Raw genomic sequence first — 18,417 nt, 5'->3', positions numbered from 1 at the left:
GAGCAAAACAAAGAAGAATTGGGATAAGAAGAATACAGGGAAATTCCTATTTGCAGAGGAAGAATAGTACATTCTTGATTAATGAACTAAATATGCATATCCTTTTTTATGCATATTTTCAGAATTCTCCACAATTCGACTCCTTTTTTCTGTAAATAGTTCTCGTTCTCTCTCTCTCTCTCTCTCTCTCTCTCTCTTTAAGGTGATGTTTGGGACTTTGCGGTATAACTAGGTCATTCTTACTACTCTCTCTCTTGCTTTCATGGTGTCCTATGCTGTTTACTTTTAGATAGGTGCAAGGCTACGTAAAATGGTCTGGATTTTGTGTCTCATTCTAAACACCATGTTATATCATGGCTGAACATGTTGCATCTGCTATGTCATTTACATATTTCTGCTAACTCATCTGCTTTGCCATCTATATATTCTCGTGTATCTCTGAATGAGGTGTGCTTCTCAGCATCTCTGACTCTAGGTGTCCGAGAAACATGCCCCAGGTCCCTGAAGGTTGATCAGCCCCACACAAGGCGAGGCAGACGGTGGGACCACTAGGACAGAGTTAAGGAAAATAGAAAGATTTTCCTTGCTCATATGTACTTTATATTTTTCATGTATTTCATGCAACTACATATGCTTGAAAAAGGCTACATTTTTACTTCAGAGTCAGTGAACTGAATATGAATTTAAATAAATATTTTTATCTTGGTGTATATTGAATTTGTGTGTGTGTGTGTGTGTGTGTGTGTGTGTGTGTGTGTGTGTGTGTGGTTCAGCAACTGAATTTCATGAATCCATTCTCCTGCTTATTAGCAAATTCATGCAGCTGGATCAAAAGATATTCTGAAAAATATGGAAAAAAACAGTATTTCCAAAGTAATTGCTACTTACTTGTAACAAAACAAAGTGATGTATCCATACAAATGTAAGGAATACAAACATATTACCAACAAATCTATTTTTCTATACCACATGCTTAGAAATTAAATTAAAATAAAAATCATAAATAATCATTACATTTTATGCAATTCATATTATATAATATTCATGTGAGGGATATACAGAAACAATGGGCAATAGAATATTCAGTACAATTCTAAAAGAACAAATAAATACAAATGCTTAATGATATTAGCTCAAAACAGCTTTATATTTCACTTGTTTGCAATGAATATGAATCGTTAGCTTAAAAGAAATTGTTTCCAATAGAAAAAAAGAAAGAAAAACATGTCATATATCATATATCATCTAGCAGGACAGTGATCAACCTGCAACCTTCTCTAATTCCTTCCAAGTTTACTGCATATAAATCCTAAATATGAGAACAGGATAATAATCGTCTCATATCAGTTGTGCTTGTCATTAGATTTTATCAAACAAGATATTATTTTTATAAATCATTACAAATTTACCCCATATATGTTGTTACTACATACATATAATTCCAAGAACAACAGCTAAGGGGCTGTTTCTGGTAAACTAATTCTAGATGTGATCTTTCACTCATTTCAATCAGATTTACTGCCCTCAGTAAACCCAGTTCCTCTTTCAACATTACGACCTTCAAATATATATATATTGAACTTGTATTACCTTTGCATCTTATTTCTAATAGATAATAAGTGAATGATAAGGCAAATACTCCCAGTGTATTTCATTTCAAGAAGTGAAATCCTTTTAGCTTTGTGTCTTTGTCTCTTTTATGATGATGAAAAAATGAGCTACCAAAAAGTGTAATGGGTTTAAGGTGCAATAGGTGTGTTGTTTTCTTCATAAGTCATAGTCAAAGAAAACAAAGTCATGTGGTATTGTTGGCAGTCATCAAGCCCTACAACACTCACTTCCATCTGCCTTAGGCCTCCTCTCATTCACTGTGTTCCTCAGAGTCAACTCTTCAATCATCACAGAAGCTTCTTTAGTGATACTTTGCTTCAGGCTGTAGCATGCTCCTTGACAAGTATGACAAGTAGGTGTCTGCTAAGAAAAAAATCAATAGATAAAAATAAAAATATGTTAGAGACTGAAAACCTACTAAAGAATTCATGGTTCCAGGCACACAAACCCAAAAGTTCAGGTGTTTCAAATTAAGGATATCAAGTGTTTATACAAGTTTTGGCTTATACAAACGGCAGAAAAATCCCTGGATAATATAATTTTGGTCAGTGCTGAAACATGTTTTGTTGTCCTTTGGGTATGAAGCTTACTTCTGTATACAGACATTACTGAATGCTTCTCAGTTGTCTTAAAGGAATATATGCAGCATATAGTCAATTACTACATACCTATTGATCTCTTTCTCAACAATTGTTTTTTGTCAGTGGACGTTCCTAAGTGCTCAGAAACATGTAATAAATTGTCAGTTGTAAATGACCAAATACAACAGACATGTTAGTTGAAGATTAGGCTAAAAATATTGTACTAGTCTTTTAAATTAAGGTACTTGGATGTTGCCATGGCAGGCACCATGGTCCGGTGCCGTGGAAAGCAATGTGAGAATGGAACAACATTTCAGCTTTGTGTTGTGTGCTGAATTCGACATGCTGGGCCTAAATTCAATTCAAAAGAATTATCTTGCAGTTACTGTTGTCCATCAAGAGGAGAGCAGTCTGTGGGTGAGGCAAGAATGGAATCAAAATCAGTCAATAAATACAATCGGCTCACTACACATATCTTACCTGCACAGACAGATGAGGCTGTGGATATAAATTCCCACTGTGTTGCGACTCAGAGCTTCTGTGCCAGGCCAGTATAGGTTGGCAGCAATTTAAGGCACATTCTAAGGTATGTGTATGTAAGAGTTGTGAACTCTAGTGTGTGTGTATGTCGGAGTGATGGACACCTATGCCTCCATTGACTCTGGAGCCAAGCACACAGGCAAGCTAACGTGTGATGCAGGGCTCTGGCACACCTTTAAGGTGAAAGTGTTACCCAGAAAATGCCAGAACCCATTTTCCAACCCCCTGAAGGAACAACTGTGGAGAAGGTATAAAAGTATTCCATACCCCTTAGGCTTACCACAGAGTAAAGCTAAGGGAACAGTATTCCTACACACTTTGCAAGTGCTTACATACTTCATACATAAACAGACCCTAGATTTAATATACACTTAGTTTACTATGACAATTAAGTTTACTATGACAAAGCTAACAGTTTTACCAGTACCCAGACTATCGTAGTGCGACATTGCACAAACCTTTCCTGTCAGCTTGCCTGAATAAACTCCCAGTGTATTTCATTTCACAAAGTGAAATCTTTTCAGCTTTTGATTTTCTCTTTCTTGTCATGATGAAAAAAAAATGAACTAACAAAAGTGTAAGGGGTTTAAGGTGTAATAGGTATGTTTGTCTATTCAAAAGTCTTAGGTCTCGCCTCTATCAGTGTGCTACTCAGTGTCAGGTCTGCCTTTCCTCAGTCAGTGTGTTCCTCAGAGTCAGGTCTTCAAGCATCACAGAAGCTTCTTTAGTGACACTTTGCTTCAGTTTGTAGCATACTCCTTGTAATCTATAACAAGTAGAGCCCTTCACATAATAATTACAATTATGTGCCCTTCACATACTAATTACACCCTCCAAAAATAGCTTGGTTCAGCTTTGGAGTAGTCCTCATAACTGTTTTGATGGCCATTGCCAACAGGGAAACTAATACTAATATACTCTAATAGACTATTAAATAAATTATGTTAAAACACATATTTATTAAGACTAAAGGCAGCAGAAATGTAATCAAATCTTATCAAACAGAAAGCTTTAAAATGACAAAATTGCTGGATTCATTGTGTTAAGGATGTTTTCAGTTTAATTGTGCAAATTAAATTTACTTATTTAATTAAACTTATTTAATTAAACTGAACATTTTTAGTGACTGCAGTTCAGAAATGGGATGTAATATGCCTCCATCTATGAACAAAAATAAATAATTATGACTGTACTTCACCCTTGGAAAATAATATAAACTGTTAAACTGCGTAATATCACCTAAAACCCACTGAAGACGGTGACGTTTTGTTTATTTAAATGTACAATATCTATTTGAGACTCTGATGCTTCTATGAATGTGTATACTGAAAATTATTAAAAATATATTTCTAATATGTATTAAAAATGTAAATTTACAAAAATGGTCCTATTTAAAGTGAACAAAAGGTGTGCTATTGGAAAACCATGCAAAATGATGCAGTCTGAATGTCAAGGTCAAAAATAGCCAGAGAAATGGAGCTGGCTGTTAGAGCTTGGGCCAAGCAGAATCACCAGGAGGGGTTTGTCTGGAAGCCAGCTAACGCAGGGTGAATGTACAACCTCTCTGAACACACACCAACTGCCAACAATTTATTACACACACGCACACGCACACACACACAAACACACACACTAATGCACATACACACACTGCCAGGTTGGTCATGAAGCCATGTCACATTATTATGTCAGATATATGGTTTAGAAGTAGAAGGATCCATAATATGGGTACTTCATTTGGTTGACCTGCCCCGATATTACTTTTGTAAATGAGCTATCAGTTTATGTAAAATCTGCTTTTGTAAATGAATAAGCCTGTTTTTGATTACTACAGGTACAAAAATATATATATTCACATATTCACCTTTTCTGTTCTTTGCTTTTTCTACTTTTCATCATCAAGAAGATCAAAAGCTATGAATGAGATACACACAACAAATATGATGTTACAAACAGACCAGCCCATATTTTTCAGTTTCAATCAAATCCAATTCAGTTTAATCCAAAATGAAATGTATATGTATGTAAAATATCAAATGTATTAGGTGGACTAAGACCGCCCCATTTCCAATTTCCCATGCTTTACATTTAAAATAATGGACCCCAAATGGAATCTTTGGAAAAATAAAAAGATGTCCTCAGATGCTAATGGTCAGAATGATAAGAGAGAAAACTGTGAATTTAGGCTGTGTCCTTGCAGACTACAGAGTCTAAAAAGCACAGGCACACACCACTCCCACAACCACTATGTTGCCGATGGTTGCAATGACAGCCACCCACAGCCAGATGGCATCACTGGAGAATTTGCCTTCCTCCTCCTGTTCCTCAGGCTGGGAGAAGCTGGCACTGAGGTTAGAGGTAGAGGTCTGGAGGGATGTGTTTCCATTAGAGGGGGAATCCATGAAGGCTCCACTCACTGCAGGAAAATGCTATCAGAACACAGAAGAGAAAAGTTACCATCACTCCAAATAGCTACAGTGGCACCATGAAGCTAAAAATTCAAAACTTTAACATTTCTTTCAGCTTGAACTTGATTTGTGAAAAATTAATGAAGTAAAGAAGGTCTGCATCAGATATAATTTGTGTTAAATATGAATTAAACACATCAAAAGAGACAATAATTAACTAAAAATACATGATATTTTTAAAATAAAGCAAAGGTTTGGCTTAGAGTGATCTAGAATCATGTTCAAATTTAGTAGTACAAAGGCAGGATTTTTTATCTTTTACAAAACAAAACAAAAATTATAAAAATGTGTGCAGTACATGAATTTAGTCACTTCAAAATTGAGCAGTATTTCATCACTGTATCTTCAGCTGTTTCTTGTTTTTCTTTTCCTCTCAGGATCTGGGATAAGTTGACTTCTGTTTGCTACCAACACACTAATTACACAGTAAATGTAACTTTTATTACCAACAATAACTGTAGACTCTGAAGAAACCATTCACTGGGTTATTCTTGTTTACCACTATGGGAGAATGTTTCAGTTGGTGGTCAACTGTGAAACCAAGTGATACTTGAATCAGTCACACAGATGTACCTGACACTTGCACTTGGTGTATATAAAGTTATTTTTAACAATATAAAAATCTAAAAGTATCATGTTTTATTTATACGACAAACAAGGGAGATATCATAGTGCAGTCTTTCCACCCTCTTGCATGGGAGGTGAAGTGAGGCATGACTGGTCAAACTGCTCTGAGGGTAGCCAGGTTAATGAAGGAAACGTCTGGGCCTGAGCTGCTGCCTTCGCCCCTATACTCACACTCACACACACACACACACACACACACACACACACACACACCTACACCTTTCTTCAGAGAAGAATAGTGCTCACATAGTGACATAGTGCTCACCTAAATGATGTGAATATTCAGAAAAAGGTGTCTGCTTATGAAAATACATCTTGTCAGCAAACACCATTAGAGCTGTTTTAACTTTTAACTAAATATTAACTGGTTTAAGTAATCAGATTTTCATGCAGCATATATACATAGTTTCACTTCAGGAAATTATGGAGTGGCTAAATGGCTAAGAGTAGCTAAGTTGTTAAGATCAAGAAGGCAAAGATGCTGAGTAAGTTTTGCTGAATGCTTAATGAGAACATTGAACTGGAATAGAAATATGCTTAATGCAAAATATATGACAAAACATTTGTATTGAGGAAGGAAAGGTTTGACTTAAGTACGTATAAGTATAGCGATCCATGTTTAAGTAGGTTTATCACTCAATAGGCTACATTCTTTGCATATTTTTAGAAGTTAAATCATGCTGTCACAGGTATGTTGAAGCTCTTTATATGATTTTTTTAACCACAGTAATGGGCATGTTTACTTAAACATTTTCAAACACCATTATTGTTTTAGAGTTTGAGTAGTCAAGACTATGTATGGAAACACTAACAGGTATTTGAAGTATTACATATGCTATTCAAGGTGTTCAGGCCAGTCCTGGTTATGCTATGTATAGCATTCTGTTTAACAGAAATAGACGTTTAATGACTAAAACTAAAGCAGTAACCTACTTGATGCAGCGTCCCACTCCAGCATGCCTCTTTCTAGCTATAGAGATTTTGAAAGGCAAACAAACTTTTGAAAGGCAAACAAACTTTTCATTTCATGTGTTTCCATTCATCATTCAAATGTTGGATAGCTCCTGTTTGGGCCAAGCATAAGGTGACACCAGTTTTCAATTACAGGTGTGTTCTGGGTAATGCGGTCTGATTCACTTTGCTGCTTCTCTCCATCTCACTGCCTCCCTATTCCCACAGCAGGAGGTTCCATTCATCACACACAGACACACTCATGCTGGAATGTTCATCACCAAATTGCTCCTGGATCATTGGGAGAAGTTGCTCTTGGAGGATGTTTTGACACCATTCCTTATTCATGGCAGTGTTCTTAGTCACAATTTTGAGCAAACCCACTCCTTTGGATGAGAAGCAACCCCAAACATGAATGGATGCCTCACTGTTGGCATGTCACAGGACTCATGGTAGCACTCACCTAGGCAGTAAACTTTGTGAAACCCAAAATTTGTGTCAGTCTCAAAACGTTTGGCCACGACTGTACCATTACCAGGGAATACCAGTAAATTCACTATAATACCCATAATGTAATTATCTAAGACTAACACCGCTCCAGCACTCATATAAATGTTTAAGACCTCATGACTTTTTACTTACACATGTACATCGGATGCTACCCCTTTTTATTCTCAGAAAGGTATTTATTTATTGTCAGTTATGACTACACATAGCAAACAGTCCATACAGTCCATCTTTATGGCTCTAAATACATAGTAGTGAGTAGCACAGTGTTAGCAGAGTTGGTCCAAGGCCAAAAGGTCAATATTTCCAACACAGCAACCCTTCTATTATATGTTACTTCCTGGCTCAATTCCTTACATAGTCTCTGGCAACATTTTCACTTCTTAAATGTCTCAGGTCGCAACCATAAGGACCTCGCAGATTTTTAAACACTGCTAAGCAAAATTTTCTCTCCTATCTCTTTGGTATTTACAAAAGAACACTTATCTGAACAGCTTGAATGCTTTAATTCAGGTTCAAGTTATCTGTTCACAGTTCAAGAAACAATCCAGTCACCAACCCAGTCAGGCATTTTTTATATTTCTCAATCCATTATTGGCTTTCTGGTACTGTGCTACCCCCACTAGGCTGAAGTTCATCTGATGTTCCAAGACGCATGGAAACAGACATTGATGCATTAATAACATGACCTGCTCTGAAGAGACTGGATTGAGTTGAGAGTTATGGGACTTGACCTTGTGATGAACAACTTTTGCTTTCATTTTAGGATACTCTAACCAGTACACCAAATTACTCACTAGACCAAGGATGAAGTAAGGTCCCTCCTATGATGGGAGGAACTTTTTGATTTTGTTTCACACATGCTTTGTTCTTTTCACTAGGTGCCACTGCCACATCAACAATGTTGTAATGGGTCTTGGTGGCTTTCTTGTCATATTGTTTCTTTGCATGTTCCACAGACAGATCCAGTGCTTTTTTCATTACCTTGTGGGCAAGCTCCAATTTATCTTGAAGTTGTGTCACATACTCTGGAGAAGTTTTAGCAAGCTCATGGCATGAAATGTCTAGTGAACTCCACTATAGCGATTAGTTCTCTCCATGTAGTGAAATTATTCTGTTCAGTGGAGGATAATCATCAGCTGATATATGCTAGCACACACCCTGCATCATCTCACACTTGGGATGCTGGGACAGCACCGAGGGTAAAGTTGCTGGTGTCTGTACCAAGAATGAGATTTCCACTATTTCCACTATCATGTAGATAGCTTAGGATAGGTACTTTGATAACTTCCTGACATGCAGGTGTCCACCAGAAATGAACGTGCTTCTCAGTGAATTTGTGAAGTGGTTTTGGCACAGCGGCAAAATCCTTCATGATCCATGATAGTACTCCGGCAAGCTTACAAACTGAGAGACTTCTTACACAAAGGTGGGTTGGGAGATAGTTGGACCTTCTATACTTTTTGGGGATCTGTGAAGATACCTTGTGTGGAGATAATATGTCCCCAGTAAACTACCTTGTGATGGAAAAGGCCACATTTAGCTGCTTTTAGCTTTAGGTTGGATTGGTGTAGCCAGCTGAACACTGAAGAGTTCATTTTACCTGGCAATAGCCAGATACTAGGTCCATGTTGCTAAACCACCAGGAAAGTGTATGAGTGTGTTTCCTTTTCTGGTGCACCCTGGGGGAGGGAAATACAATTACAAGGGTTGCACATTTGGGTCCACTTGCAGTAATGTGGATTGACCTACAGTTCCCAGTGGCCTTACAAACTGCAATGTTGCATCCCTCCAAGTTTGAGGCCTCTTTCCAATAGCACCTGTTTGGACATAATATAACTAGATCACCACTCAGCTACCTACTGCTAAATACAGTTGCAAAGATGGATAAGCTATTTTACAATTTTAGTTCATCTAGTTAGATAGTCACTGATTTTAAAAATAAGGTATTAATGCAATTAGTTTTTTGAGTATTTTAATAGTGTTGGTAGTTATCACACACCCCTCTGTGGGATGATCAACAACTGCTGAGGTCACAGACAAGAATCATTTTGCATAGAGAAATAATTTGCACTTTTGCTTTTATTTACATTTTAATTGTTCTTTATTTTAGTTGCTTTGTAGTTTCCTGGCATTTTCTATAAAATTCTGTAGAGACTTTCTGGATTGTTTAAATTGGATAAACCTTATTTCTCTCATGCCAGCATATCTCAATCAGTTTATAAAGGACATAAACATGACTAGCAAGAAAAATTCAAGTTTCTTTCAATTGAAACATCATGAACATCTTATTCTAAACTTATTTGTTTATAATAAACTCTATTCTTATTTGTTGTGCAAAGCTCAAGGTTGGATGCCATAGCATCACCTCCATGTCTCACATGTTTCAGTTTCACTGAAATCTCTTTAAATAGGCTTGTGTGTCACCTAGCAGTGAAGACAATCTTATCACATGCATAAACACTTTGTGAAAGAAAAAAGATCCAGATCAAAGGTTTCCAACTTTGCAAACAAGCTGTTTCTAAATATAGCTTCATTCTTTGAGAGTTTGTAATGAGCCAGAATAAATAAATGGCACTGTAAGGCATTTATTCTCATGACCTTTTAGCTATGCGTGTTAGGTATTTCACCACTGTGCCATTGTTGTGGCTCAAGTGTCCATTGCAGTTAGGATCTGAGCACTGTGTAGGACACCACAGACTGCAAACATGGGAGATGAGTTGAATTTCAAAAAACATTTGAAATTCCTCATCAAACTGGTATGGCTAAACATCTGCTGTGGAATATAGGCTTTAAATGCACCTACAGCAATGGGATATTCTACTAATTTATACACATCAATCAATGAAAAACCCTGGCCAATTCAAATATTCAAATGAACAGCATACTTTATACATTCTAAAGCATTTTCAGAAACATTGATAAAGTGAATAAGTTATTGTGTGATAGAAGAGTGAAGTTATTAAAGCATGACATGCAGGCACACCACATGGGTAAATCTGACTGGATTTACTAGAGTTCATTGCAGATAGCGGGGAAACAGGAAAAAATGGCAGATACAGGATTTGTTGTGAGATTCAGGAAAGAATATCTAATGGTATATTAAAGCTGATTGGGTATATAGGAATTGATGGAAAAGGTTTTTAAAGTGTGTGAGAAAGATCTGTACCTCAGTTCCTGAGGAAAGTCATCTGTAGTGAGATTAGTGGCTTGATATATCAGTGTCTGGCTTTAGTAGAAGCACAGTGCAGCACACTGATTGGAGCAGTTTGTGTATTTGAGAGTATATGGCAATCTTGTTCTGGATGGATTGTCCCAAACAGATTAGAGTCAAGCTCTGATGATCTGCTGGCTTTTACTGGCTCTCAGAAACTGAGGCTTACAAACCACTCTCTCCCACTCCCACATACCTCTATCCCTTATCCTGTATATGTGTGTATGAGGGGGGTTGAGTTTGTGTGAGTATGTGTATTTGTGTGTGAAAGTGGGTGAGATAAAGACACACAAACATGACTTAGTCCATGGTGGCACATTTACTTACTAGACACATTTGTTTTAGACAGGTTGACAGTGAAAAAATCTTATGTAAGATGATGTGTCATAACACATGACATGTTATGATGTGAGACTGGGATATAAATATTAGACCTTGAGGTTTAAGATGTTTTTCTTCTTGTTTAGGTGAATTGGAGGGGTCTCTTTGGGAATCAAGTGTTTAAAGCTTAAGAGCAAAACTTTAAATACATAGCTGTCATTCAGGGAAAAAAGTATAGCAACCCTGTCTCCTATATCTTTCATCTTACTCAGCCGAAAGACATTCTACATAAGCAAACAGTGAAACTACCTCACTTGTATGAAAAGGACTAGCTAATGACAACAAATTACGAGGACAGGGACAACAAAGTTGACCGATCCTTAGTTTATAAAGATGCATATCTGATAAACATATTTAATCTGTCTTCCTGATAGTTTTTATGGTCCTCCAGAGAGTCAGTAGTCATACCACACAACAATGAAGAATCATCAGCCCATACACAAAGATAATTTCTTTGTATTTATTTAATATTAGTATTGGATTTTAATAAAATCATTTTTTTTAAACACCTCATTAACAAGACCTAGGCAACTAAGCTTTCTTTCCTGAGTTTATGTTTGTAAACTGATCATTCTCCTATCATTATAGATTAAGTTAGCACCTAAACATAGTCAATGTCATCAGATAATCATGCTTTATTATAATTGGACTGAGCATTCAAATAAAAAAGAACATTGAGTGCTGTTGGTCTTTGGAATTTTTTAAGGACTGCCAAGTCGTATTCCCATCATCTTAGTCCCATCATAAGAATAAATCTTAGTGCTCCCTCTGGGGAAAGGTTGTTTTTGGCTTCTGCCTCATCTGCCTCAGGATACACCAGCTGTCAGGCGGCAGCCCAACCTACGTTCTCGTCTAGCCCATACTGCTCCAGGTGAGAACCGCCCACTGAGTCTGGAGTAAGTTTAATGGCATGACAGTGCTTCTTATTGTCACTGCACTCAGAAGCTTACTGAATCCCTACCTTTGGAAAGCCTTGTACAAGCCCTGTATATAAGCCTCATCAAAATGCCATGCAGAACAAAAATCATTTTTATTCAAGGTAATTAAACGGTAGCTCAGACTATAACATGAGATAGCAAGAGAAGGTGCTTCCCTTGACAGAGGGTGCACCTGCCTCCAAAACATAAAAGAGTCTAATACATAAAAATATTTAAATACACAAATGCAGGCAAGATTTACATTGATATTAAACATGATCTGAAATATAATTAAAGTAAACTGAAAGTGGCATTACACATGTTCAACCTGATATAGGTCAAACATGTATGTATGTTTGTTTGTTTCTGAGGCATATTCATTCTTCTATCAGTGCAACACTGAAAAAGCAAAATGAATGTCATAAGCAATGTTGTTTTAAATGTCAAACCAAATGTGAATGGTTATTTTCTATGCTAGATATAAGTGTAAGTAGTCACCTCACTTTATCTCATTTTATTTATGGCTACAACAGTGCTGTCAAAGCAACAGATGTCAGCCAGGGCCCTACTTTAAGATCCTAATTAACATTCTGTTACTTCATAATGAAGCGGCTAAGAGAGGCTGGATTAAATAGCTGGTACCAGCTGCTTATCTCCAAGATTTACAGTCATCGTCATTCAGGTGTGGAATATTGAGCAAGAGAACTTACCAAATGGACTTACTTGGGTGTGAAATAGTAGTAAAAAAAATAAAATAAAATAAAATAAATAAATAAAAATAAATAAAACTCTCAATATCCCATAATTTCAACTTAATGTTTTTCCTCTAAAAAGATTATTAAAATACAACACCCAAAAGATCAGCAGTGCACTGGTGAGCCCGGTGATGGAGAGTACCAGTGACCAGTGACAATTCGACGGTAAACATTAGATAAATTAGAGTTCTAATTTATAAATGAGGGAAATAACTTTACTAAATAACCATCGAAGTAACCTGCGCTGTCTTCACGACAAATCATTTACTGCCACTGTAATGCTGTAAAACTTTCAAGAGAATGTCTGACCGTACCTTTTATCTTTATTGCAATCTTGCAGCACTCACAAATAACTGTTATTACACATGCACACGGACAATCATACACGTTATTTGATATACAATAGTAGTGTGTAATCCAGCAAGTATGCCAATATAATAAATATAATTTAAGGTTTTTCTCCTCCTAATCCCAGAAATCGGTAAGTGTTTTCAGTGCAGATATCCAGCACTAAAAGGTAAATAAAGGAACAGAGGTGATAAAGTAAAAGTCGTACCTGTGCCGCCATCAGCGATAATTCCATTAAGGCAATTTCAACCGCCCTGCGAACTTAAAGAAAATGCAGATCGATACACTTTCCAGAAGAAGCATGGAATGTGCGTGCAGAATAAGTAAAGGTATTCGGAGCTAATTCACTGTTAACGTTAGACGCTTGGTTGGTTGAAAGCAGAAGTGTTGGATCGTTTCATTCCAAATGGAGCTTCAGCGAGAACGTCTCTCTCGCATACCGCGGAAATTGAGCTCAGGTGCAGTTGAGAAAGTCAGCGTTACTGATGGTGTCTTTTGACAGTGAAACTCCTTGACATCTAAACAAGCTCTTCCCTCTTATTCTCAACAGGGAATTATTTTTGCTGTAATTAAGATTAGTCACAATAATACAGTAACTAACTCAAAGTATACTCACATTTTGAAAAAAAATAAAAATCAGTCAAGCTTTTCAGCACTGGTGGCTGGAACAGTGAATTTAAAATTATGGCAGCAAAGTTAGGAAGCTCAGAGAAAAAGGACTGATATTTAGTTTTTGTAATATAAACTGGTTCCTCCTTCTAGAACCTCACTACTCTAGGAGGTTCTAGGAGGAGGAACCAGTTTATAGTACATTATATTACAAATATAAACTATAAACTATAAACTCTATAATATATTTATATTGTAATATAAATTGGTTCCCTGGTTCCTCCTCCTAGAACCTCACTGCAATTATATATTACATTTATTTATATATTTATATATATGAACATCCTGTAGAGATTTTGGTCCATATTGACATGATAGCATCAGCTGCACGCCTGATGTGAATCTCCTATTCCACCACATCCCAATGGTGCTCTATCAGATTGTTATCTGGTGGCTGTGGAGGCCATTTGAAAACAGTGTCATCTTCAAGAAACCAGTTTGAGATTATCTGAGCTGTGTGACAAGGTGCATTATCATGCAATTCTCAGTTGGTATTAAGGGGCCCAAAGTGTGCCAAGAAAATTTCCCCCACACAATTATTACAGGAAAGGCATATGGGAGAAGGAGGCATCACGCAACAACAATGATCAGTGGTTAGAGAACCTGAGAGCAGACTCCAGCAACCTCCCTGAACAGAATCCAGTAATCATCATGCTAGCAGATATCCAAGAAGAAGAACCCTGACATGGTTCATGCCAACTGGCTGAAGAAGCTGACTGCATTCCATGAGCACCTAGCAGCGCAAATAAACCATCTTCTAATGGATGGAACCTAGCCTGAATGGTTAACTGAAGACCTGACAATCCTGATCCAGAAGGACCCCCAAAAAGGGATAGTTCCATCCAATTACCATCTGATAACCTGCCTCTGCACAACATTGAAGCTCCTGTCAGGCATCACTGCAGCTAAGATGAGTAGGCACATGGCTCAATACTGTGGAATACCTGCTGTTCTGCATAGGTCTGAACCCACTCAGTGAGATACTCACCAAGAGCAGCTACACATACCAGCTACATGTCAACCTTGATATAGCTTGTTGTCATCCTATACATGGATGACATCAAGCTGTAAGCCAGAAGTGAAAGAGAAATCAACTCACTAATCCATCTCATCAAGATATACATTGGAATGTCATGTGATTGTATGACATTCAATTCATGTGATTGGTTACAAGGAGAGGGAAGGTAGCTAGAACAGAGAGGATTGCACAACCAGAAGGCAACAGAACACAGTTCAGGGCAGCTACAAGTACCTTGGAATTCCACAGGCAAATAGGAGTCATGAAGAGGCCACATTGACAGCAACTACAGCCAAATACCTACAAAGAGTGAAGCAAGTTTTGAGAAGTCAGCTGAATGGGGGAAACAAGATCTGAGTTATCAACACCTATGCCCTGCCAGTCATCAGGTACCTCGCTGGTATAATAACATGGCCTAAGAGGGAGATACAATCCACTGACATTAAGACAAGGAAACTCCTCACAATGCATGTATTTCATCCCCAATCCAGCACTCACACACTGTACACTAAGTGGATGTGGGGGGGCTGAGGATTGGTGAGCATCAGAGCCACTATCCTGTATGAAACAACCAAGATCCAGGAGTACACCAGAATGATGACGCCCCAAGTGATGAAGTGCTTAGTTAGTACCTCAGACAGCATGGAAATAAGAAGGAACAGGGACCATCATGGGAGGATAAACCCGTGCATGGTATATACCACCGGCAAACAGGGAACGCCATAACCAAGTGGCTGGCATAGTATAGAGAAACATCTGTGTCGAGTATGGACTTCCACGCTCTAAGTGGGATACACCCACAAAGGTGGTTGGGAAAATTACCATGCTAATATCCTGTGGGACTTCCAGATACAGACAAACAAGATGATAATTGCTAACCATCCATATAAACAGCAGAAGAGGGCAGACGATCCTGAGGGAGCACAACATCAGGAACAAGGTACACAAAAAGCTTGAGATATACCAAGGGCTGAGAGAAGAGCTAGAAAAGGCAACTGTGGTTTCCATGGTAATCGCAGCACTAGAAGCTGTGACCACCAAACTGGGAGAATGGCTCCAACAGATCCCAAGATATTTAAGTGCTCATTGTCTCTGTGAAGATGCGTCTTGTATTTGTTTATAGGCTGCCAGTGTCTAAGAGGTTTCAGCCCTTGTCATTTGGAGTGCCCCTGGAATTCTCTAGTGTGACCCAACATCCTAACTTGGGGAAACATCACCCGTGATATATAGCACCTCTTTCTGAGATTTAGCTTCAGGCGATGAGCTGCCTTCCTTTATAAGATGTCTGCTGGCATGCCAATATATGAGCAGAAACGCAAATGCCAAAAGGTGGAAAGTAGAAAATCAGCTATCACCAACATAGTGGTGGTATGAATAATCATATAAGGATATGACCTTACCAAGAGAGTGAGTATAGAGGGAGAGCAAGCACGGTCTAAGCACTAAACCCAGTGGATGGTCTACATGGAGCAGGTGTGGATCCCCTGCATGTCTCCTGCCATGACCATTCCTCAAGGTGTGAAGCCTACCACCACCATGCTGTGCCACTAATTCCATGACTGTGCTCAGCAGAGATCATGTGTAGTACCCAATTGTCCAGTATTAGACAGAATGTAACTGAGTGCACTCAAATCTAATCTAATCTAAAAATGCCATCACAATTTTCCTTTATTAGTGCACTCCTGTTCATAACCCATACACTTAGTCATTCACTCATCCATAAGAAGCACGCCAAATCCAAAGCCGGCAACAACAGCCTGACGATTCACCATCACAGTGGATTTCATGGCAGTCTTGGCAGAGATAAAAGTGCTGTCATAAAAAGCCTTACATCCAAGTGAAGACAGACCCTTGGCTGATCTGATCGGCGTGTGATTATTTGTGGCCGAGGCAGTGTGTTTGATGGATGGAAAGGGGCCTGCCTCTTCCTGCTTCCCCATCTCCCTTTTATCTCTCCCTGTCTCAGATCACTGTGATTAGAGTTAATTAAAGATCACTCGTGTGTCTCTGCCTCTAGGGTCACAATTAGCTGTACTGATCAGATTTCCCAAATTTTGCCATTAGGTTCATGTGTCCTCTTGTGTTCTTTAGTCATGCTGATTATTTTCTCCCTTTTATTCTCAAGCTCTTTCATTTCTCTGGCTTTTCCTCACCTGTAGAAAGAGAAAGAGAGAGAGACACAGAGAGAGAAAGCAATGAGAACTGTGGAGTGCTGTGGTGTATACCAGGTGCATGTGTGGTCTTATTGGCAGTGTGCAGTGTGGATGTTCTGACAGATGTTTAAGCTTTCTCCTGTCAGCCATTCAATCCCTTCATATGTCCGCCGCACATCACCAGTCTTTTTGCATTACCATGGAGATCTCTGCCCTTCACAAACTACATTTTACACACACACAAATACACACAGACACATACACAAATACAGCAAACACAAGTACTGAACATTTTCTTTAGTAATGGACACTCTCTATCTCCAGGATGCAATCTAATCAATTACATTCCATCCCACAAAATGTGCCCAAATAGCTGTACAAACCTAGAACATTCCCTGAACTTGTGATGCTGAGTTCATGCATTATGTTATGCATGTCATGATGCGGAAAAAACTCCGCTCGGCAGGCCCAGCAGAGTGAAACTATCCTCTCGATGTGCACACTCCATCCACTAGGCGCAGTTAAGTACGGAGCAGCGGGATTCAAGCAATTACTTACTTTAATGCTTAGCAAAGAAGAAGCCCATGACTGCCAAACAGTTTAGCTCACCAGGGAGAATAGTATACCTCGGAGCTGACCTCTAACAACTGCTACAGACTGCCCGATGGGCAGCACTACACCACCAGGCCGTGCTGCTCATAGCACACACCAGCAACAGGGTGTACGTGATAATGCTCAAGGATATTGTTCGCTTTAGGAAAATAGATATTAAATTGTGTATTTTGGGTGAAATACTCCTCTACAAAATGTTGCAGTGGCATATGGATGGAATTACTGAGTGAATTCAGTTAGCTCAAAATGCATAAATATGATGTAATTTTTATGCTCAGATGAACATAATGCTACCATGATTTCTTCAAAATGCTATGCCTCATTTTTGTTTAACATGGCACATTACCATATTAGATTCTATGGAATTTATTGATAAATTGTAAGGATTTCATTTTAACACCACTGTAGTCAAGTGTTAAAAAAAAACAAAAAAAAAAAACATTCAGGTGAGACTTGGCAAAACTGTAGGTTGCCAGAATAAGACTTACAATGTTATAGTGAGAGTAGACTGATTTCTTATTTCACAGGTGAAATAAGAAATCAGTATACTCTCACTATACTCCTCTCACTCTCACTCTGCTCAATGAGGTGAAAGGAGAAATAGAAGTCTATTCTCACTATAACACTGTAGATTTGTACTTTTGTAGATTTATAAATCTGTTATTTCTGAAGCTTGTATTAAAATCTGACCCTGGAGCATTGGCTGCCCAGATACTATAAGCAAGAATAACTGACCTGACTTGAAAAATAAAGACACAGAGAGAGAAAGAGAGAGAACAAGACCAGAACTGTCTACATAGTTTTATCTATGGTGACAAGAGGAACTGGACCTGTGTGCTAACATAATACAGGCAATGCAGTTAGTCCTGAGGAGAAACAAATGTTCATTCCTCTTGTTTGTGATCTGTTCTAATTAAATGTATTCCTGTATGACAGTCCAATCTGAGGTTAAACAACCCACCTGTTCCTAGCTCTTCACTGTGGGGTGTGTGGGTCTTGTAGTCCCAAGGGAGTCAGAGATCTGCAGAACTGCAGTATTCACATGGGAAACCTATTTCTCCACAG

General features: G+C 38.2%; 1 protein-coding gene across 1 annotated transcript; it reads right to left on the bottom strand.

Annotated features, from left to right (window-relative positions):
* Positions 1-4,699: 4,699 nt before the first annotated feature.
* Positions 4,700-13,308, bottom strand: LOC113589589 (uncharacterized protein C14orf132). The gene is made up of 2 exons (XM_027029316.2): positions 13,109-13,308; positions 4,700-5,161 (listed from the first exon to the last, which is right to left on the bottom strand). The coding sequence occupies exons 1-2, from the start codon at positions 13,133-13,135 to the stop codon at positions 4,943-4,945; spliced, it is 246 nt and encodes an 81-aa protein (XP_026885117.2). The 5' UTR covers positions 13,136-13,308; the 3' UTR covers positions 4,700-4,942.
* Positions 13,309-18,417: the final 5,109 nt, after the last annotated feature.

This window comes from Electrophorus electricus, chromosome 4, assembly GCF_013358815.1.
Source record: "Electrophorus electricus isolate fEleEle1 chromosome 4, fEleEle1.pri, whole genome shotgun sequence".
Lineage (NCBI taxonomy): Eukaryota > Metazoa > Chordata > Actinopteri > Gymnotiformes > Gymnotidae > Electrophorus > Electrophorus electricus.
The sequence above is the reverse complement of the archived record's forward strand: the minus strand, read 5'-3'. Positions and strand labels throughout refer to the sequence as shown.

Coding starts and splice junctions, on each gene's coding strand:
- LOC113589589 (XM_027029316.2), bottom strand. CDS start 13,135: ATGGAATTATCGCTGATGGCGGCACAG. Junction 5,162..13,108: donor TATCGCTGATGGCGGCACAG/GTACGACTTTTA, acceptor GTGTTCTGATAG/CATTTTCCTGCAGTGAGTGG.